Source organism: Gadus chalcogrammus, chromosome 4 (genome assembly GCF_026213295.1).
Source record: "Gadus chalcogrammus isolate NIFS_2021 chromosome 4, NIFS_Gcha_1.0, whole genome shotgun sequence".
NCBI classification, from domain to species: domain Eukaryota; kingdom Metazoa; phylum Chordata; class Actinopteri; order Gadiformes; family Gadidae; genus Gadus; species Gadus chalcogrammus.
This window is the reverse complement of record NC_079415.1, coordinates 1,238,096-1,257,112: the sequence shown is the minus strand read 5'-3', so window position 1 is coordinate 1,257,112 and position 19,017 is coordinate 1,238,096. Positions and strand designations below refer to the sequence as shown.

Here is a 19,017-nt window from a genome sequence, read left to right as displayed (position 1 = left end):
AACAGCAGTGTTACCCCTTATGTTTTTTTTCATGATGACCAATAAAAAACAACAGTGTTACCCCTTATGTTTTTTTTCATGACGACCAATAAAAAACTAGTGTTACCCCTTATGTTTTTTTCATGACCACCAATAAAAAACAGCAGTTTTACCCCTTATGTTTTTTTCATGACGACCAATAAAAAAAGGCAGTGTTACCCCTTATGTTTTTTTCATGACGACCAATAAAAAACAACAGTGTTACCCCTTGTGTTTTTTTTCATGACGACCAATAAAAAACAACAGTGTTACCCCTTATGTTATTTTTCATGACGACCATAAAAAAACCACAGTGTTACCCCGTGTGTTTTTTTTCATGACGACCAATAAAAAACCAAAGTGCTGCCCCTTATGCTTTTTTTCATGACGACCAATAAAAAACTACAGTGTTACCTCTTATGTTTTTTTTCATGACGACCAATAAAAAACGACAGTGTTACCCCTTATGTTTTTTTTCATGACGACCAAAGAAAAACGACAATGTCACCCCTCATGTTTCATTTGGTAAAAACAAAAGTGTTACCCCATATGTTATTTTCCCATGATGACTGATGAAAAACAACAGTATTACCCCTTATATTTTTTTTCATGACGACCATAAAAAAACCACAGTGTTACCCCGTGTGTTTTTTTTCATGACGACCAATAAAAAACCAAAGTGCTGCCCCTTATGCTTTTTTTCATGACGACCAATAAAAAACTACAGTGTTACCTCTTATGTTTTTTTTCATGACGACCAATAAAAAACGACAGTGTTACCCCTTATGTTTTTTTTCATGACGACCAAAGAAAAACGACAATGTCACCCCTCATGTTTCATTTGGTAAAAACGAAAGTGTTCCCCATATGTTATTTTCCCATGATGACTGATGAAAAACAACAGTATTACCCCTTATATTTTTTTTCATGACGACAAATAAAAAAACAACAGTTTTACCCCTTATGTTTTATTTGACAAAGACAACAGTGTTAACCCTTATGTTTTTTTCATGACGACCAATAAAAAACAACAGTGTTGCCCTTATGTTTTTTTTCATGACGACCAATAAAAAACGACAGTGTTACCCCTTATGTTTTTTTTCATGACGACCAATAAAAAACTACAGTGTTACCCCTTATGTTTTTTTCATGACCACCAATAAAAAACAGCAGTGTTACCCCTTATGTTTTTTTTCATGATGACCAATAAAAAACAACAGTGTTACCCCTTATGTTTTTTTTCATGACGACCAATAAAAAACTAGTGTTACCCCTTATGTTTTTTTCATGACCACCAATAAAAAACAGCAGTTTTACCCCTTATGTTTTTTTCATGACGACCAATAAAAAAAGGCAGTGTTACCCCTTATGTTTTTTTCATGACGACCAATAAAAAACAACAGTGTTACCCCTTGTGTTTTTTTTCATGACGACCAATAAAAAACAACAGTGTTACCCCTTATGTTATTTTTCATGACGACCATAAAAAAACCACAGTGTTACCCCGTGTGTTTTTTTTCATGACGACCAATAAAAAACCAAAGTGCTGCCCCTTATGCTTTTTTTCATGACGACCAATAAAAAACTACAGTGTTACCTCTTATGTTTTTTTTCATGACGACCAATAAAAAACGACAGTGTTACCCCTTATGTTTTTTTTCATGACGACCAAAGAAAAACGACAATGTCACCCCTCATGTTTCATTTGGTAAAAACAAAAGTGTTACCCCATATGTTATTTTCCCATGATGACTGATGAAAAACAACAGTATTACCCCTTATATTTTTTTTCATGACGACAAATAAAACAGTTTTACCCCTTATGTTTTATTTGACAAAGACAACAGTGTTACCCCTTATGTTTTTTTCATGACGACCAATAAAAAACAACAGTGTTACCCCTTGTGTTTTTTTTCATGACGACCAATAAAAAACAACAGTGTTGCCCTTATGTTTTTTTTCATGACGACCAATAAAAAACGACAGTGTTACCCCTTATGTTTTTTTTCATGACGACCAATAAAAAACTACAGTGTTACCCCTTATGTTTTTTTCATGACCACCAATAAAAAACAGCAGTGTTACCCCTTATGTTTTTTTTCATGATGACCAATAAAAAACAACAGTGTTACCCCTTATGTTTTTTTTCATGACGACCAATAAAAAACTACAGTGTTACCCCTTATGTTTTTTTCATGACCACCAATAAAAAACAGCAGTTTTACCCCTTATGTTTTTTTCATGACGACCAATAAAAAAAGTCAGTGTTACCCCTTATGTTTTTTTCATGACGATCAATAAAAAACAACAGTGTTACCCCTTGTGTTTTTTTTCATGACGACCAATAAAAAACAACAGTGTTACCCCTTATGTTTTTTTCATGACCACCAATAAAAAACAGCAGTGTTACCCCTTATGTTTTTTTCATGACGACCAATAAAAAAACGACAGTGTTACCCCTTATGTTTTTTTCATGACGACCAATAAAAAACAGGTGTTACCCCTTATGTTTTATTTGACAAAGACAACAGTGTTACCCCTTATGTTTTTTTCATGACGACCAATAAAAAACAACAGTGTTACCCCTTGTGTTTTTTTTCATTGGTCGACAGTGATACCCCTCATGTTATTTTCCCATGGCGACTTATGAAAAACAACAGTGTTACCCCTTATATTTTATTTGACAAGGAAATTTTTTTTTTCATGACGACTAATAAAAAACGACAGTGTTACCCCTTATTTATTTTTTCATGACGACCAATATAAAACGACAGTGTTACCCATTATGTTTTTTTTCATGACGACCAATAAAAAACAACAGTGTTACCCCTTATGTTTTTTTTCATGACGACCAATAAAAAACAACAGTGTTACCCCTTATGTTTTTTTCATGACGACCAATAAAAAACAACAGTGTTACCCCTTATGTTTTTTTCATGACGACCAATAAAAAACAACAGTGTTACCCCTTCCCGTCCAGTCTGCGGAAACGGGAACCCCCACCACACAAGAACGCCCATTTGTGTCTGCAGTGGGATGAACCTACGGGCTTGAGTGGGGGTTTCATTCCGTCTGTGCACGGCACCTTCTCAACGAGCAGGTGTGCGCCTGCAGCCAGAGGGGGCGCCAAAATACCAATTCCCCACACAATGTTATGTAGTACTCCATTGATAACCGCTACGCAGCGCGATTTCTTTTTTACTGCTCGTGGCGCCCCCCATGTCACTTGGCGCCCCCAACAGATATGCCGCCCCGGGCGGCTGCCTGGTTCGCCCGTACCTAAAAACTCCACTGCCTACAAGAGACAATAAACGACATACCGAAGAAGTTTTTTTTTTTACTTTTATTTTTCCACACACATAAATCGAATCTCTGTGACAATGACGCAAGGTCGGAGATCCCTATAATTTAAGTGACACAATGCACAATAATGGCACCAATAACATACAATTTTCGACTCGACACACAACTGAGCAAGAGAAAAACAGTTGAAAGAGTGTACAGTGCCAAGGTATCGGGGAAGAAACCAAAAAACACAGCCTTCCCTTCCCGCCCGTTTACAGCATTACAAAGTGCGTTCGCTGGCCACCGCGAGGTCATTCACGTCCGCGCGGTGGTGTGTGTTTCTGTACCCAAACCAGAGAAGGTACCGGGTCAGCTCTCCAAATGTACCAACGATTTCATGTCAACATTTGCGCGAAAAAACAAAACAAAAAAAAACAAGCGCATTGTAGTCAATGAGCGGAAAAAAACCCATACTTTTTTTTGGCTCAGGTAATGCTGATTCACATGTACAACCATTTAAAAATTAAAAAGTAAAACGAGGCTTCGAGAAGCGACAAAGTGGTCTCCACAAGAATTACTTTGTAATAATGTAGAAATGCGATGGTTAAAACAGTAGTATGTACAGTACAGTTGATAGCTAATGGTGTAAATGTTACCTAATGTGTTAGAAAGTGTGTGTGTGTGTGTGTGTATGTGTGTGGGGGGGGGGGCAGCCCCCCTGAGATTTGACCGCCGACCTCCAAGAGCCGACGTGAAAACATCAGGGAGAGGGGGAACGGCCAGTGGCCCCGCAGACTTGTAGATCAACCACAACGTCCCGGGCTCTTCATGGAGGACCCCCCCGGCCCCTGTAGCATCCCCTAGTCGGGGAGAGTTTAGGGGGGGCCCAGTGGTAGGACTCCGTGGTCCTTCAGGGGCCTTGTGGTCCTTCTCACCCATGCTAACGTTCATCTTCCTTGATAGAAGTCGACAACGGCAGTCGGTGACGATGGATCCAGTCCAATATTGACACGAAAGAAGAAAGACCTCTGAGAGATGTTAGTACATTACGATATATATTTTAGCTTCATACCAAGGAGGTGCCTGAGAAGGCACTGTTTCCATCGTATTTATTGTTAACAACATTAGCATTAGCAACATTAGCACTAGCTTGGGGGGGTGGGGGACAGCATTCGATGTTGCCTGGTTAATTTGACGATACCTTGCAATATGCTGATTGGCTTGTAACTCTGCAGAGGGTAAAAGGTGCTTGCTTTGACGTTTTTTTGTCGTAGCGTACATGGATGTTGGCGTTGCTGATTCAGTTTTATCTTTCTCACTGGCATTTCGTGAACTGTACCGGTGTTGTCACTGAAAAACGATATGACGATATCTCTCGAAGGACGGGGTTTCTGCTGTACACCTCTGTACAGTAATGTAGGCAAGAATGAGATATGCTTTTCCTTTTGAGGGAGTGACACTTTCGCCATTTCCTTTTGCGTAAGATATGATCGAAGAAGGCCGATATAAGGTCTTTAAAGTGGTTAGTGGTAAAGTCTCGAGTCCGATTACAGTTGGGATAAAGAATTACAAAAACACAACCATCGCTCTCCACTTGGGAGCTTTAACATAAGCAACATTTACATGGGATTCGTAATCAGTGGTGTTTAGAGTCCAAGTGAAGGCCTGGGGATCCATGTCCAACAACATTGGCAAAGTACCGTGCAGTCCCCCTGGGTAGCTCACAGAACGAGGTACTTTCATCTGAACGGGCGACTTTTCTTCCTCTTCGCTCCTACCTCCACTGTTCATAAAAAATAGAAACGCCCCCATATCCCTCATGACAAACACAGAGCCGCCATGGAAACACCCTGCGTAAACACGGGCGTCCAAACGACTTCACAGAGAAACGTCCGTCTGTCCGGCCTCCGTCCGTCCACTCCGCAGGGCTTCGACATCCGAGAGACAAACCGGTCTCCACGAAGGTCCGGTGATGTTAGACGTTTCTGCACAGTAGTCGTAGCTTTCCACAGAAACACACAGCCGCCAAAACCCCACCGCCACAATCTATTAGAGCAAACCACAGTTTGAACGACCACAGTCTGTACGACCACAGTCTCCGCGGCGACCGCATCGGCCGGCCAGCTCTTGGTCGGAGTTGTTGGCAATTTGAGCTGATGGCGTTGCGAGCCGGGGTTAAAACGGGATTCCTTCCTGTATCGGGTTTGTGCCTTGTTTGTGTTCCTAGATGTGCGTTGTAGAGCGGAACGTTGAACTCCCTGGCCGATTCACCCCAACCCCGGCCGCTGTTGTAAGGGTTTGGGCGGAGGTCAGGGGTGTTGGTCCCGGGTCTAGCGGCGGGATGGCAGTGTCGCTGCTCGCGGCGACGGCGGCGGCTGCCGGTCGAATACACCGCCTGGAGCGGAACGGCAGGAGAGCTGGGCGGCTGGGGCGTTAGCCGGCTAGCTTGTAAGCGTACGTGTCTCTCTGTGTGTGTATGAGGACTACCGCTTCGCCGGCTGAACTCTGCAAGTTGCAGTCGCTGACACAAGAGGTCAGAATACAATGAAAAGAAAACGAATAAAACACAGATGAGACGTCCGAGGGAAAAACGAAGTAGCAAGCACTAGTGTCGTCTTTCGTGACTAAAACGTTGTTCACCGGTGGGCTGGGGGGGGGGGGGGGGGGGGTAAAGTATCGTTAATCCAAACCGACCGGTGCGCTTGTCTTCTTTCGGTTACTCCTGAGATGTGACACGACAACAAAAAAAAATACGACACGAACAAAACGCTAAACGCTAACCCCGGTGCCCCAGTTCTGGAGTTCGGACACGGACACGCCTCCCCCCCCCCCCCCGCCCCTCTCCCGGACATCTGCTTTGACATTCACTCCGGGACCGCGTCGCCGTGGTCACATGACGTCCCACCCCACCCCAGGGTGTACCCCTCGACCCCTCTCAATATGAGAGAGTCCACTAATGGGGTCAGGGGTCAGGGGTCGGGTCGGCGGCTGGTGACGAGTCTGGCGGCGGCGGCGGCTCGTTAAGGCATTAGTACCGTCCCATGCGTTCAACATCAACACTATAAATATGTTTTTGTGGTTGTTTTTTCCCGGATGCCTTTATGTCGCCGATGTCTCCGCTCGGACGCGGCCGCAGAGTTTTACATTGTAGGCGCGGTGATGAAGATCAGGAGGAGGAGCTGGAAGCAGAGGAGGTGGAGGAGGTGGTGGTGGAGGGTCCTGCGGTGGGAAAATAGAGGAGGGATTTTAAATACGTGTGCGGTCGGACAAGCTTAACTGGAGTCTCGGGGGGCTTCTCATTTGAAAACATCTCCTCTTAAGGTGTCCTGTTCTTTTCCAGGAAGTAGGGAGTCATCCCGCCAACTACGCTTTCAAACTATAACCGTCCATAAGTATAGAATTCCCATTGAAAGCTTATTGTGGCGAAGCACTATGTGAACACTGTATGAATAAAACGGGCCTTTTTCACAACCGTACAGGGGGTGAATGGAGGTGAAGGCACATTCCCCATTATAAGATAGAATGTCCAGAATACATACTAGTCAAGTCGGACGTTAGTGACTTGAATGTGTAATATATTGCCATAAGGATGGAAAACGGTTTTGATCATGGCTGTCTAAGTTATCAATACCCAATGTGGATTTTATCTATTTTCGCTATTTGAGGTTTTGAAATCACTTAAATGTTCCCTACCCTTGTGTTCGCCTTTTCGATAAATAATCAACACAGACATTTTCTCGTGTTTTTCAGACATTTCTAAATAAAACCTTCCCTAGTTGCAAATCACTTTAGAACAACTCCCAGTTGCAGGACGGTATTCTGTTGAATGACGAATCGAGACTTCATTCGTTAGGTTTGGGAGCGGTACCTACGTCTGTCCGTGCCCTGGGAGGGGGAGCGACACTATGTCTTGCTGACGTTCTCGTAGATGACGTCGCCGGTGATGGACTGCTGCTTCTTCTGCTTCCACATGAGCGGCACACACTGGTGGATGAAGACGTACTGCTCCTGGTGGAGTGGGGACACACGACACGCAAGGGGTCAATGCTCTGCTCGCATGCTACGGCCGGTATGTGGCATAGGAGGTAGAGCGGGTTGGCTGTTGACCCCCGAAGGTTGCCGGTTCGATCCCCGGCTCCTCCTAGCTGAGTGTCGAGGTGTCCCTGAGCGAGACGCCTCGACCTGAGCTGGCTGTCGCCCTGCGCGGCTGACACCGCTGTCGGTGTGTGGATTAGTGCATTAATGAGTAATATTTTAAAGCGCTTCGAGTGGCAACTGGTTAGAAAAGAGCCTTTTATAAATGCAGTCCATTTGCCATTTACAGGGAGCTATTCACTCGTCATTCATTTAGCAGACTTGCAGTGAATTCATAATGCACGTCGTTAAGGAGCAGAGAGGTAGACTGGGCATCGACCCGTAACCTTTCTACTGGCTGAGCGCTGAGGCTCTTAATGAGGAGGTTTGTGCGTGACCGTGATTCTCATTGCTGACCTTTTAGAATTGCAAGTATGATTAGAATGTGGAATATATTAATACAGTCTACTGACCTATAACCAAATCACCCGGCCGCAGGCAGTGGAAGTACAACGCGAAAATGCTATAAAATGCTTTTAAATTGTACGACTTATTAACTATTTAAGGGATAATATAATTGTGGTATGGCAACATTTTACAAACCATTTATTATTTATTAAATTAAACATTTGCTGCAAATCTTGCATGCAGGAAGAAATGGCAACCATACATTTCTCCTTTCTTTAACATGAGCCGAACATAATGACATCCTCCTCTGGGAGGAGCTGGAGAAAAGTGTGCATGTAGCAGAAATGTTCATTATTCGCCTTACTGCAAAAGTATAGTAACTGCAGCGACACAGAGGTTGTGAACGTGAAAATCACGCAGACGCACACATAAACGCACACATAAACGCACACACACACACACACACACACACACACACACACACACACACACACACACACACACACACACACACACACAGTATATAGCCCTCCCAATATAGCTTTTTTGGATCGGTTTGGCTTGAGCTAAAAAGGGACGTTGGCTCAACATCAACATCATCATCTATTTCCCCTTCAACTGCTTCAGCGGGTTGCGTTCCGAGGATCCGCTCCATCACAGGCAGGATCCGTGACTTGTTTTGCATTTTTCCCTTTGTAGTTTGGTTGCAGATATTCCAGTTAATCATATTTTTTTCCAGATGTCACGAGTATACGGCTTATTACTAGACCGGAACAGAATTCGTTTTTGCTGGGCTGAGTGTGGACGGCTGGTTCTATGAGCTTAACTTCAGGTGTTGGACAGGACAGAAGTTACGGATCAGCGAGGAGCAACCGGCCGCTACTGGTTGTAAGATGAACTGGGTTTTTCTTGTGCCCACTTTCTGCTATGTCACGTTCAGATCACATTTTAGGATGCACAAGACATCAGGTGACGTAAGGGTGTAGATAGGCTATATGGAACGATTTATCTATTGGAAAAGGAATTCATTAGGAAAGGAATTAGTGTCAATCTCCATATGGGAGCACATCTCTTGCAGTCTGTGATCCATGTCTGCCTCCGGAGAACTGTCTTCTGACAGTTTGCCTATGTTCGCGAACGTTTGAAGACATCGGCACGCTTAACAGAACATGTTACAAATCGTTCGCGAGCGTTCGCCTATGTTCGCGACTTTGAACGCACCTCTGGTGGCATGTCCTACGCCCTTTAATGGGCGTGTTGTGAACGCACTGGGCGACGCCCCCTTACCTCGGTCTGGACCATGGAGAGGCGGTGGGAGCGCATCTCAGACACCATGCCCAGGACGTCGGCGTACTCGTGCTCCCGGAGGTGCTGCATGAGACGGTCCAGGGCCATGAAGGTCCCGGTCCGCCCGACGCCCGCACTGAGGAGACACAACAGCCAATCAGAGCCCGGATACATAACCTCGAACCAATCTGAGCCCGGACTCATGACCCCGAGCTAATCAGAGCCCGGAATCCATAACCCCCAGAAAAACACAACCCGGGACCCATAACCCTCAGCCAATCAGAACCCAGGACATCAGCCTATCGCATCCCAGAACATTAGCCAATCACAGCCCAGAACATCAGCCAATCACAGCCCAGAACATCAGCCAATCACAGCCCAGACATCAGCCAATCACAGCCCAGAACATCAGCCTATCAGACCCTGGAGGCTGGCATATAAAACCCTAGCCAATGAGAGCCCAGAAAATCAGCCAATCAGATCGTATAAACCAAACCAATCAGAATCCGTTGATAAACCAGAAGGCTGATATTTACACATTGTGATTGCTCAGTACTGTAGCTATAAATACTTTGGACACCTTTGGTCCCTGCTGTTAGCATCGCGGCTAACGCCCAGGATACGATCAATACTTCTGCCGCCGCTGCGTCGTCGATACTTGGAAGGATCCCCGATCTGCTACTGTAAATTAACTGCCACACTGTCATCCCAGCCGCTACAGGAAATGACTCCCAGCTGGTTATTGACGGCGTTAACGAGGAGCTTCGTCTCCGCCAGCACATTAAATCACATCCTTAACCATTAAATCACATCCTTAAATTTAAGTACGCGGTTAAGTGGCCCAACACACCCACCAAAAGCAAAGTGTTCTCACGTCCTTGACTTAAAATGATGTATTTCATTAAATAATATAAGTCACTGACACTTAATGTACTCACTTATTGTATGCTGTATGTCCTTGCACTTAGAAACAGTACTTAGCATCATGTAGCATCTTATCCTAGTTATCTTTGCTGTACACAGGGAATAGGTTAACCTAGTATTTGTTAGTGCTTTGCACTTGGTTCTATGAACATCCTTAATGTACCGACAGCGATATATTGTTGTTTTTCTTCTTCTTTTTCTTTTCTACTTATTGTAAGTCTCTTTAGATAAAAGCATCAATGAAATCAGATAGTCAAGGCAATGAAGTCCCATGTCACATTGTGTCGAGCATGCTAATGCTAAGTATTCTTACGTCCTTTACTTAAAATGATGTATTTCATTATGATGACTTTATATATTTGACTTTATATGAATTACTTTGTGTTATGTAAAGTCAATGAAATCCCATTGTTGTGTTGAGCATGCTAATGCCATGTATAGTTTGGGTGTTTCCGCGTGGCCAATCGGCTGGTCCGAGGTCGTGGGACTGACCTGCAGTGCACCACCACGGACTCCTTGGACTGGTCGGCCTGATGGCGGACGATCTCGACGAAACTCAGGATGCTCTCGATGGCGTTGACCGTTGGCACGCCGTGGTCGGGCCAGGACGTGTAGTTGAGGTGCAGAACGTCTTGGCTCTCGTCGGCCTGCGGGGGGCGACAGAGCGCACGCTGAAAACGGGCACGACTCGTTTCAACCGAGTCAGACAGAGTCACCGCTTATTAGCGGACGCTGAGGGACGGACTGAGCGTGTGCGGATTGGGTCGACTCCCTGCGCCTCGAGAAGGTAATTGAAAAGATTATGGCTGAATTAAATCCTGAAGACCGATTGTTCGGATACAACAGGAAGTCATAATGAGGAGCGGGAAGGACCACAGAACGCCGATAAGACTGGAGCGTTTGTATCAGCGAGCGGATGACGATTCGTCCTCTTCCCGGCCTCATCAGGGGAACTGCGGAACACGGTAATCGCCTGATTGGCTCATTGATAAATCGCCGGTCGGACTCACGTAGCCCAGCCGGAAGTTGCGGATGGTCCAATCCGGGAACTCGATCTCGGTGAGCATCTCCACACTGACCTCGCCGTACATCACCGGCTCGTCTGTGAAGGGCCAGTAGTGATCGCATTTCACCTGCAGAGAGCAAAACCCCACGGGTTAGGAACTCAGAGAGTCGAATCGACATGGATGCAGGCACGGACATGGACACACCAGGGACAGGGGGGGGGGGGGCTTAATGTGGGCCTGGGAAGCCTTTTGAGACCGTCACTGGGATTCAGAGCTAAACCAAAATCAATGACTTGACAGGAAGGTCAAACCTCAATTGAAGGCGGTCACAATACGGTCTCTTTCAACCCCATGAGGACAGCCCATACTGCTGGCATCACTGGGCTAGCTAAGAGCTAGGAGCGCTAGTGTAGGGTGGCTAAAGCTAGGTGCGCTAGGGTGGGGTGGCTAAGAGCTAGGTACGCTAGGCTAAGAGCTAGGTACGCTAGGCTAAGTACTAGGTGCGCTAGGGTGGGGTGGCTAAGAACTAGGCCCGCTAGGCTCAGAATAGGTACGCTAGGCTAAGAGCTAGGTACGCTAGGCTAAGAGCTAGGTGCGCTAGGGCGGGTTGGCTCAGAGCTAGGTACGCTAGGCTAAGAGCTAGGTGCGCTAGGGTGGGTTGGCTCAGAGCTAGGTACGCTAGGCTAAGAGCTAGGTACGCTAGGCTAAGAGCTAGGTGCGCTAGGGTGCACTAGCCTCAGAGCTAGGTGCACTAGCCTCAGAGCTAGGTGGGCTAGGCTCAGAGCTAGGTGCGCTAGGCTCAGAGCTAGGTGCGCTAGCCTCAGAGCTAGGTGCGCTAGGCTCAGAGCTAGGTGCGCTAGGCTCAGAGCTAGGTGCGCTAGGCTCAGAGCTAAGTGCGCTAGGCCTCAGAGCTAGGTGCGCTAGCCTCAGAGCTAGGTGTGCTAGGCTCAGACCTAGGTGCGATAGGCTCAGAGCTAGGTGCGCTAGGCTCAGAGCTAGGTGCGCTAGGCTCAGAGCTAGGTGCGCTAGGCTTAGTGCTAGGTGCGCTAGGCTCAGAGCTAGGTGCGCTAGGTGGGCTGTGAGACCTCACCCGGCGCCGCTCGTTGCACTGCGTGAGCATCACGATGAGCTGGCTCTTCTGCTGGAGGACCATCTTCCAGAAGTCGTTCCTGGTCTCCGGGAGCGGGCCCTGGGTGGCGATGTACTCCCTGGGGGACTTGTAGCCCTAGGAGGGGGAAACACACAAATAGACGCACGCACACACACACACACACACACACACACACACACAGACAGACACACACAAACACACACACACACACACACCACACACACACACACACACACACACACACACACAGACAGACACACATAGACAGATAGACACTCACACAGACACACACACAAACAAACACACACATAGACAGACAGACACACACACGCACACATACGCACACACACACACACACACACACACACACACACACACACACAGACAGACAGACACACACATAGACACACACACACACATATGCACACACACGTAGACAGACACACATAGAGAGATAGAAACGCACACACACACACACACATAGACAAACACACAAGCACAGATGCACACACGGACAAACACATACACACGCACACAGACACGCACACAGTCAGACGCAACCACACACACACACACACACACACAATTACAAATCCATAATCAGGTCTGTGTGATTGATTATGTGTAATAACATGCAATATGCCCCATGTGTGGTAATGTGACGACTTGATATTGATAGGGTGTTGCGGCCGGTCTATGTCTCTTACGGGGATGTAGTTGGCGTTGATGTAGTCGGCTCCCTCATCGTTGAGCAAGGACATCAGCTTGACGCGGCTGAAATCATCTGAGGACATTTGACCAACATCAAAATCGATACCGTCTACCATTTAGTTTCTTCCATGGCATTAAGGAGTAGGTAGAGCATTGGTTCTCAAGGTGCGGCCCGCGGGCCAATGGCGGCCCGCAATGACATACAGATGTAAGTAAAAAAAAAAAAAAGATTATTATTGTATAGTTTTTATTATTACATCAATATTAATGAAAAAGAAAATGAAGAGAAAAGTCGACCCTCTAGCTTTCAATTAAATCCTTTTACATTTGTTAGTTTTAATCCGACTGTACATTACTTTGAAAGGATGAACCTCAGTTTCGTGATTTAGACCTCACTTGACCTCACTCCCAGAAGTCCACGGTGCAATGGTTTTTTTTCACCACTGGGATGCTGACGGCGTTGCCCGCCAAAGAAAAATTCCTTTGGCGGCCCTCAGTCAAATTTTGAGTTCCTAAATTGGCCCTCAGCTGTCAAAACTTTGAGACCCCCTGAGTTAGAGGGGGGTCCTGCTAAAGGATGTCTACAGCTAGACTGCGGACACTGGGGTTTGAACACGCAACCTGTTGGCTGGGAGTCAAATACCTTAATCACCAGAATGATCCAGGTTACACGGATAACAGGGCCATTTTGTCACATGCAGGATGTGTTCAATGTATACCAACAGTGAAAGAGTCCATCAAGTCCGGAAACCCCGAGAAAGTTCAACACTTTTCAGAGGAAGGTTTTGAATTCAGGGAGGATCAGAGATCTGGACCGGCTTTAGTTCAACAATTAAGACTATCAGTTGATTTCTTTGTCATCAAATTTCCTGTGCTAACGAATAGCATCTGATGTTTGAACTTATGCGACTCTGCGGAAGGTTTTGGTTATTGCAGAACGGTAATTTCACTCACATGGCAGGATGTTGGTGTAGCGGTTCTTGGGCCGGTTGATTGGCAGGTCGGCTGCGTCATGTGACAGGTCCAGTCCCACAGTCTTCAGTTCCTGTTGGGAAAACCGAAGATGGAGGAGAAGGCAGAGAGTTTGAAGGCAGTAGCGCCTTAAACATTCCTCACATAGATCCGTGTTTCTTCATTCAAACGATCCTAATGGAAATATCAAATTTAAATAATTGTATTGTATTAAGTGTTGCCTAATTTTCTTTACGTAGTTTTAGGAAATGTTAAATTAAGGAAAATTAAGGAAAGTTTTTTTTCAGTAAATGGACAACCACTTCCTTGGGTTTTCAACAGTGGAAAAAACAACTGAAAAGGTTGGCAGTTCCTTACCTCAAACTGCAGGGAGAACTTGTAGGCAGTGTCTTTGCTCATGTCTTTGAGGTAGGCCTCAAAGTCATCCAGCTGGACCGGGCTGCGACGACAAAACAGAAGTAAAAATGGAAAGGTCAAAGGTCATGATGGCTGTCAGGAAATGCCTTGTTTCCCACAATAATATTCCAAAAACAACAGCCCATTTTCCAAGTATATCATGGGGATGAGAACCCTTTTATAGATTTCGATTCATCCCGGATAAGGGATAAAAACCCCGCTGCTATAAAAGCACATTTTCCATTGAAGCTGATGCAACTTTATGACCCCCCCTCCCCCCTCGGACTCATCTTTGATCTCCAGGATTAGCGGGTCTTTGATGCTAACCCACTAGCTGGCTTTAAAGACTTGCTAAAGGCTGTCCTCCAGAGCTAGGTAGCTCGTTCACATGCCCCTTTGAAACAGAGGAGCCCAGCCTATGAGCAGACAGCAGTCTGTCTGTCTGTCAGTCTGTCTGGATCCACACGTGAGCATGCTAATAGTACGCGGTTGCGTTTCTCGCTAGTTACCTTGTTAGCTTCCGTTTCTTCAAAGCCGTCTTGCTCCTGTAAGATATCAACACACAAAGCGTTTTAGGAAAGCGGCCAGCCTCTGAAATCTCTTTTTTCACAGGGAATATTCATTCTTATTCATTCACAGTGTCTACCTTTTCGGCAGACGAGACAGTTTCCTCACGCACAGTATCAAACTTCTCCCCATGCTTCTGCATTCACAGAGTGGCGACAATTCCGGTCGAACAACCAGAAACATGCACTTCACCATGCCTACCGTACTGTAATCCACCTCCGGATATAAACACAACACAAACGCCCCCGAAAACAACGACACACTAGTCCTCTATCCCGATGTGTTACACACAAGCAGAAACAGAGATGGTGTGATGCAGGTGAGGTTGCAAAGCCGTGGTGAGTAGAATGCTCACATTCGCCGCGTTAGTTACGTGCTTAGCAAACACGGGACAAAAGACCCAGGACCCACGCAGCCAAGAGCATCACCAGACAGATGTTTCACCTCCATGTTTTTAACCGTGACGTCAAACATGGTACGACCACATCATGTACCGTTCTGTAGTATTGAGTAATTGTAATCACTACTATGGAGGACAAGATTTGGAACTTTGGATCCACAAATCTGATAGGTGGATCTGGGTCACATGGTTTAAGGGGAGCTAAGGTGGTTCTGAAACCATGCAGGTGAAACAGGTGTCGAACTGGTCGGTACTGGCACATGTCCCCCCCCCCCCCCCCCCCCCCCCTCAAAATGATCTCAGCGATGAATTCAGCCAACAACGCTTGCTTACTTACCACGGATTAATATAAAAAGCCAAGAGATAGTCAGTCCAAAGGCAGGATGGCAGAAGTGTGAGGAAGGCAAAGAGACTTCTTCGCCTAAGGGGAGGGGGGGGGGGGGGGGGGTAGGTCAAAAATAAATACAAATAAATAAATAAAAGAATAAACACCAAGGGGAGGGGGGGAGGGATGGAGGGAGGAGGGGGGGGGGGGGGTGGGAGGAGGGAGGGGGGGTGAGGTCAACAGGTTGGGACAAAACAAGATGCTCCGTTAGTATAGAGGCAGTAGAGTCGCTGGAGAAGTACACAAATTAGTGCTGAACACACAGTTAATGCATCATGCAGCTGGGGGAACGATGTAGCGTGTCCGCCCCCCCCCCCCCCTGCCCCCCTCACCCCCCCCCCCACCCGCTCTCTTCCTCACAGTGATGAACAACAGTGAACTACCGCTGTGCCACAGAGCCTTGAACTCATAACTCATACAATATTCAATGGAAATACATTCGTCTGGGTTAAGGCGGTACGGTTGTGTTCAGTACTGCCGTACGACTATATACAGCAGCACTTGCAAATTACCAAGCAACTTTTAGTGCTATTGTTATTATCGAAGATTCGGTTTCATTCGATTAGAAGGTTGCATTGAAACAAATGCATTATAAATAATGTGATAATAGTTACATGACATGTAACATGTAAAAATAACATGATAACATTATCGTAAGCAATTGAACTCAAAGTTCAGGATTGCCACAAACATAGTCTAGCATCTCAGATAATCCAAGTGTTGATTGGTAAACTTGAACCGCGTTAATTAGAAACAGCACTTGGATGTAAATATGTTGTTTGAACCGATGTTGGTCAGGGTGAGAGCATTATGAGAATGATCTTAAGCGACCCTCTTTTGGCAGTTATATTAGGCATCTTTCCACGCTCCGTTCGTATAAACTGTATTTCTGTGTGTCCACGTCAAAAAAAACACTATCTTCCCCCCTATGAGTCTTGGATCATATTTTGAAGTTCTTTGTTTATATTAAAACATTATTCCATCCAAAATCGTTCACTTCCTTATTACACTGGGGAATCTTTAACATCGAAAAAATGAATTGTGAGGTAGAACGTTAAAAAGAAAAAGGAGGGAGAATTTAAGCAGGCTTCAACACCTTATGCTCAGATGTTGAATCAGTGATTCTCTAATCTGACTCCCATAATCTCTGTCTAATCTCTTGACCGGGATTGGACCCCAGGGCTTTATCCTATGCATCCAGAGGATCTACACACATGTCACCACAACATTGGCATTGGATAACCCTTTGGTCTGTTGTCACACATCCCCAGACTATTCTGTCCCCCCCCCCCCCCCCCACCCACCCGTATCAAAACACATTTAAACACAAATGAAAAACACAGGCAATTGTACAGAGAGGACAAATGTAAATGCACATTATGATCTGATTCTGGGTAAGCATGTTTATGACATTGTGCCTTTCACAAACAATGGGCGAGCATCGTTTTATTACACTGCTTTGATTTGGTGTACTCGATTGTGATTGGTCAATCCAGCGTTGTACGGTCTGTTATTGCTGAATGGCAGACCTGTTTCGCTATGGACGACCATAAAATCATTTTTAAATCAATCCAATATATTTTTTTATCCATAAAAATCAGTTTCAAATCAATCAAAATATTGATTTTAGGATCAAAGATTCTTTGGGTTGTTGTACTTTGTGCCAAATGATTGATTCCTTCAGTAAGCAGCCGTGTAATAAGCAGGATAATGTACAGCGTCATTGGTGCATGCTGTACATTATCCCATACATATGAATGCCAGCAAAAAGCCAAATCCTACCAGTTGTATGGAAGCTTGCCGTCTCTCTCAAAGGAAGCAAAATTGACAAAAGTCTCAGCTCCGCACTCCCTGTTCAAAAGAAAATACATGTTTGTTTGTTTCTGTGCATTACTGAGCGACAAATATTATATTATAAGAGACTTTTCTTCAACTGAATAACCTGGACTGTAGATGCAATGCAAAGCTTTGTTAGTAATTCTGCGCCTGGAAGAAGAAGCAGCAACTCTAGTATTGAAATGCGGATGGAAGCGTGTTCAAACCACGGGTAACTCGTTAAAACGGCTTCCTTTTTTCAAATTGCATTTAAAACACAAAGGAAACACACAGGTTCAAAAAACATAATCAGGTTAAGTTAACTATAAGGACGAAGGGTGAAACGTCGTTCAGAAATGAAGCCACTAGATCAGCAAGGGGAAAGGACTTATTTCCACAATCCTAGGAACGTTGTACAGGTGTAGGAAGTTTGTTGCTCGGGGTAACACCACATTCCCAGGAACTCATGCTAGTACTGAAGCTCCCTCACGTTATCCCACTGCAGCTGTGAGCGCACACACACTCAAAGCCGACAGCGCCATGCGATGGAGAACCCAGCAGCAGCCTCTCATGGCAATGAACGCTCAAAACCCTGACTTCTTCAACCGCGCAAACAAGTAAACAGAAATAAAACTATTTCAACAAATCAAAATCAAATCAGTCATTATTGACAAGGACTATATGAACGTGGTGCATGCGATAATATGTGCTCTGTCCGAATCTGTGCGCTGCATAGGAGACCGATGAGCCAAGTCTCACACATCTGTTGTGTTCGATTTCCCCATCGTTTCTCCCACAATGCATTGTGTTTGTGGTAGGACTGCTCGATTATGGGAAAAATTTATTATGGGATTATTTTGGTCAATATTATAATCACGATTATTCAAACGATTATTTTTGAGTTTGAAAACATGATGCATTTATTCAGCATGTCGCTCCCAAAAAACACCTTTGTAACTGAGAAATGTGAAATTTCGCCTTAAAGAAATAGTAACGTAAAATCTTCAAAAATAAAATGCTACAATCTAAAATAATGTACATATATGTATCAGCTGTTCTGCCCTTTCTACAAAACATAGAAAAGCATTTAAAAAAATTGAAAAAAAACCTCATTATGTTAATTTTGTGATCGTTTGACGCTGAAATCTAATTCGCGATCAGAGTTGGACGAGCCCCCAGCCCTGGAGGGGGGGGCCCAGAAGGGGGGGCCCTGGAGGGGGGGCCCAGGAGGGGGGGCCCTGGAGGGGGGGCCCAGGAGGGGGGGTCCTGGAGGGGGGGCCCAGGAGGGGGGGCCCTGGAGGGGGGGCCTGGAGGGGGGGCCCAGGAGGGGGGGTCCTGGAGGGGGGGCCTGGAGGGGGGGCCTGGAGGGGGGGCCCAGGAGGGGGGGCCTGGAGGGGGGGCTCACCGGGTCATCTGGAGGTGCTTCTTGCGGAGCACCAGGAGGAAGAGGACCAGCAGGCTGACCAGGAGCACGCTGAGGACGGCCAGGGCCGAGACGGCCGCCACCCCGGGGTTCATCTCCTTAGCTGGAGAGACACACACACACACACACACACACACACACACACACACAGGCACGCACACGCACACACACACACACACACACACACACAGGCACGCACACACAGGCACACACACAGGCACACACACACACACA

General features: G+C 45.8%; 1 protein-coding gene across 1 annotated transcript in view; it reads right to left on the bottom strand.

Moving 5' to 3' along the window:
* Window positions 1-6,155: 6,155 nt before the first annotated feature.
* Window positions 6,156-19,017, bottom strand: part of LOC130381319 (receptor-type tyrosine-protein phosphatase O-like) — a 29,713-nt gene continuing 16,851 nt past the window's right edge. The window contains exons 10-22 of the mRNA XM_056588837.1: window positions 18,766-18,886; window positions 17,328-17,396; window positions 15,498-15,581; window positions 14,703-14,738; window positions 14,155-14,236; window positions 13,780-13,870; window positions 12,822-12,898; window positions 12,094-12,228; window positions 11,007-11,129; window positions 10,489-10,643; window positions 9,073-9,208; window positions 7,172-7,311; window positions 6,156-6,522 (exon numbers count right to left, since the gene is read on the bottom strand). Of these exons, the coding sequence (XP_056444812.1) occupies window positions 7,207-7,311; window positions 9,073-9,208; window positions 10,489-10,643; window positions 11,007-11,129; window positions 12,094-12,228; window positions 12,822-12,898; window positions 13,780-13,870; window positions 14,155-14,236; window positions 14,703-14,738; window positions 15,498-15,581; window positions 17,328-17,396; window positions 18,766-18,886 (1,214 nt within the window). The 3' untranslated portion in view covers window positions 6,156-6,522; window positions 7,172-7,206. The remainder of the gene's footprint in view (window positions 6,523-7,171; window positions 7,312-9,072; window positions 9,209-10,488; window positions 10,644-11,006; window positions 11,130-12,093; window positions 12,229-12,821; window positions 12,899-13,779; window positions 13,871-14,154; window positions 14,237-14,702; window positions 14,739-15,497; window positions 15,582-17,327; window positions 17,397-18,765; window positions 18,887-19,017) is intronic.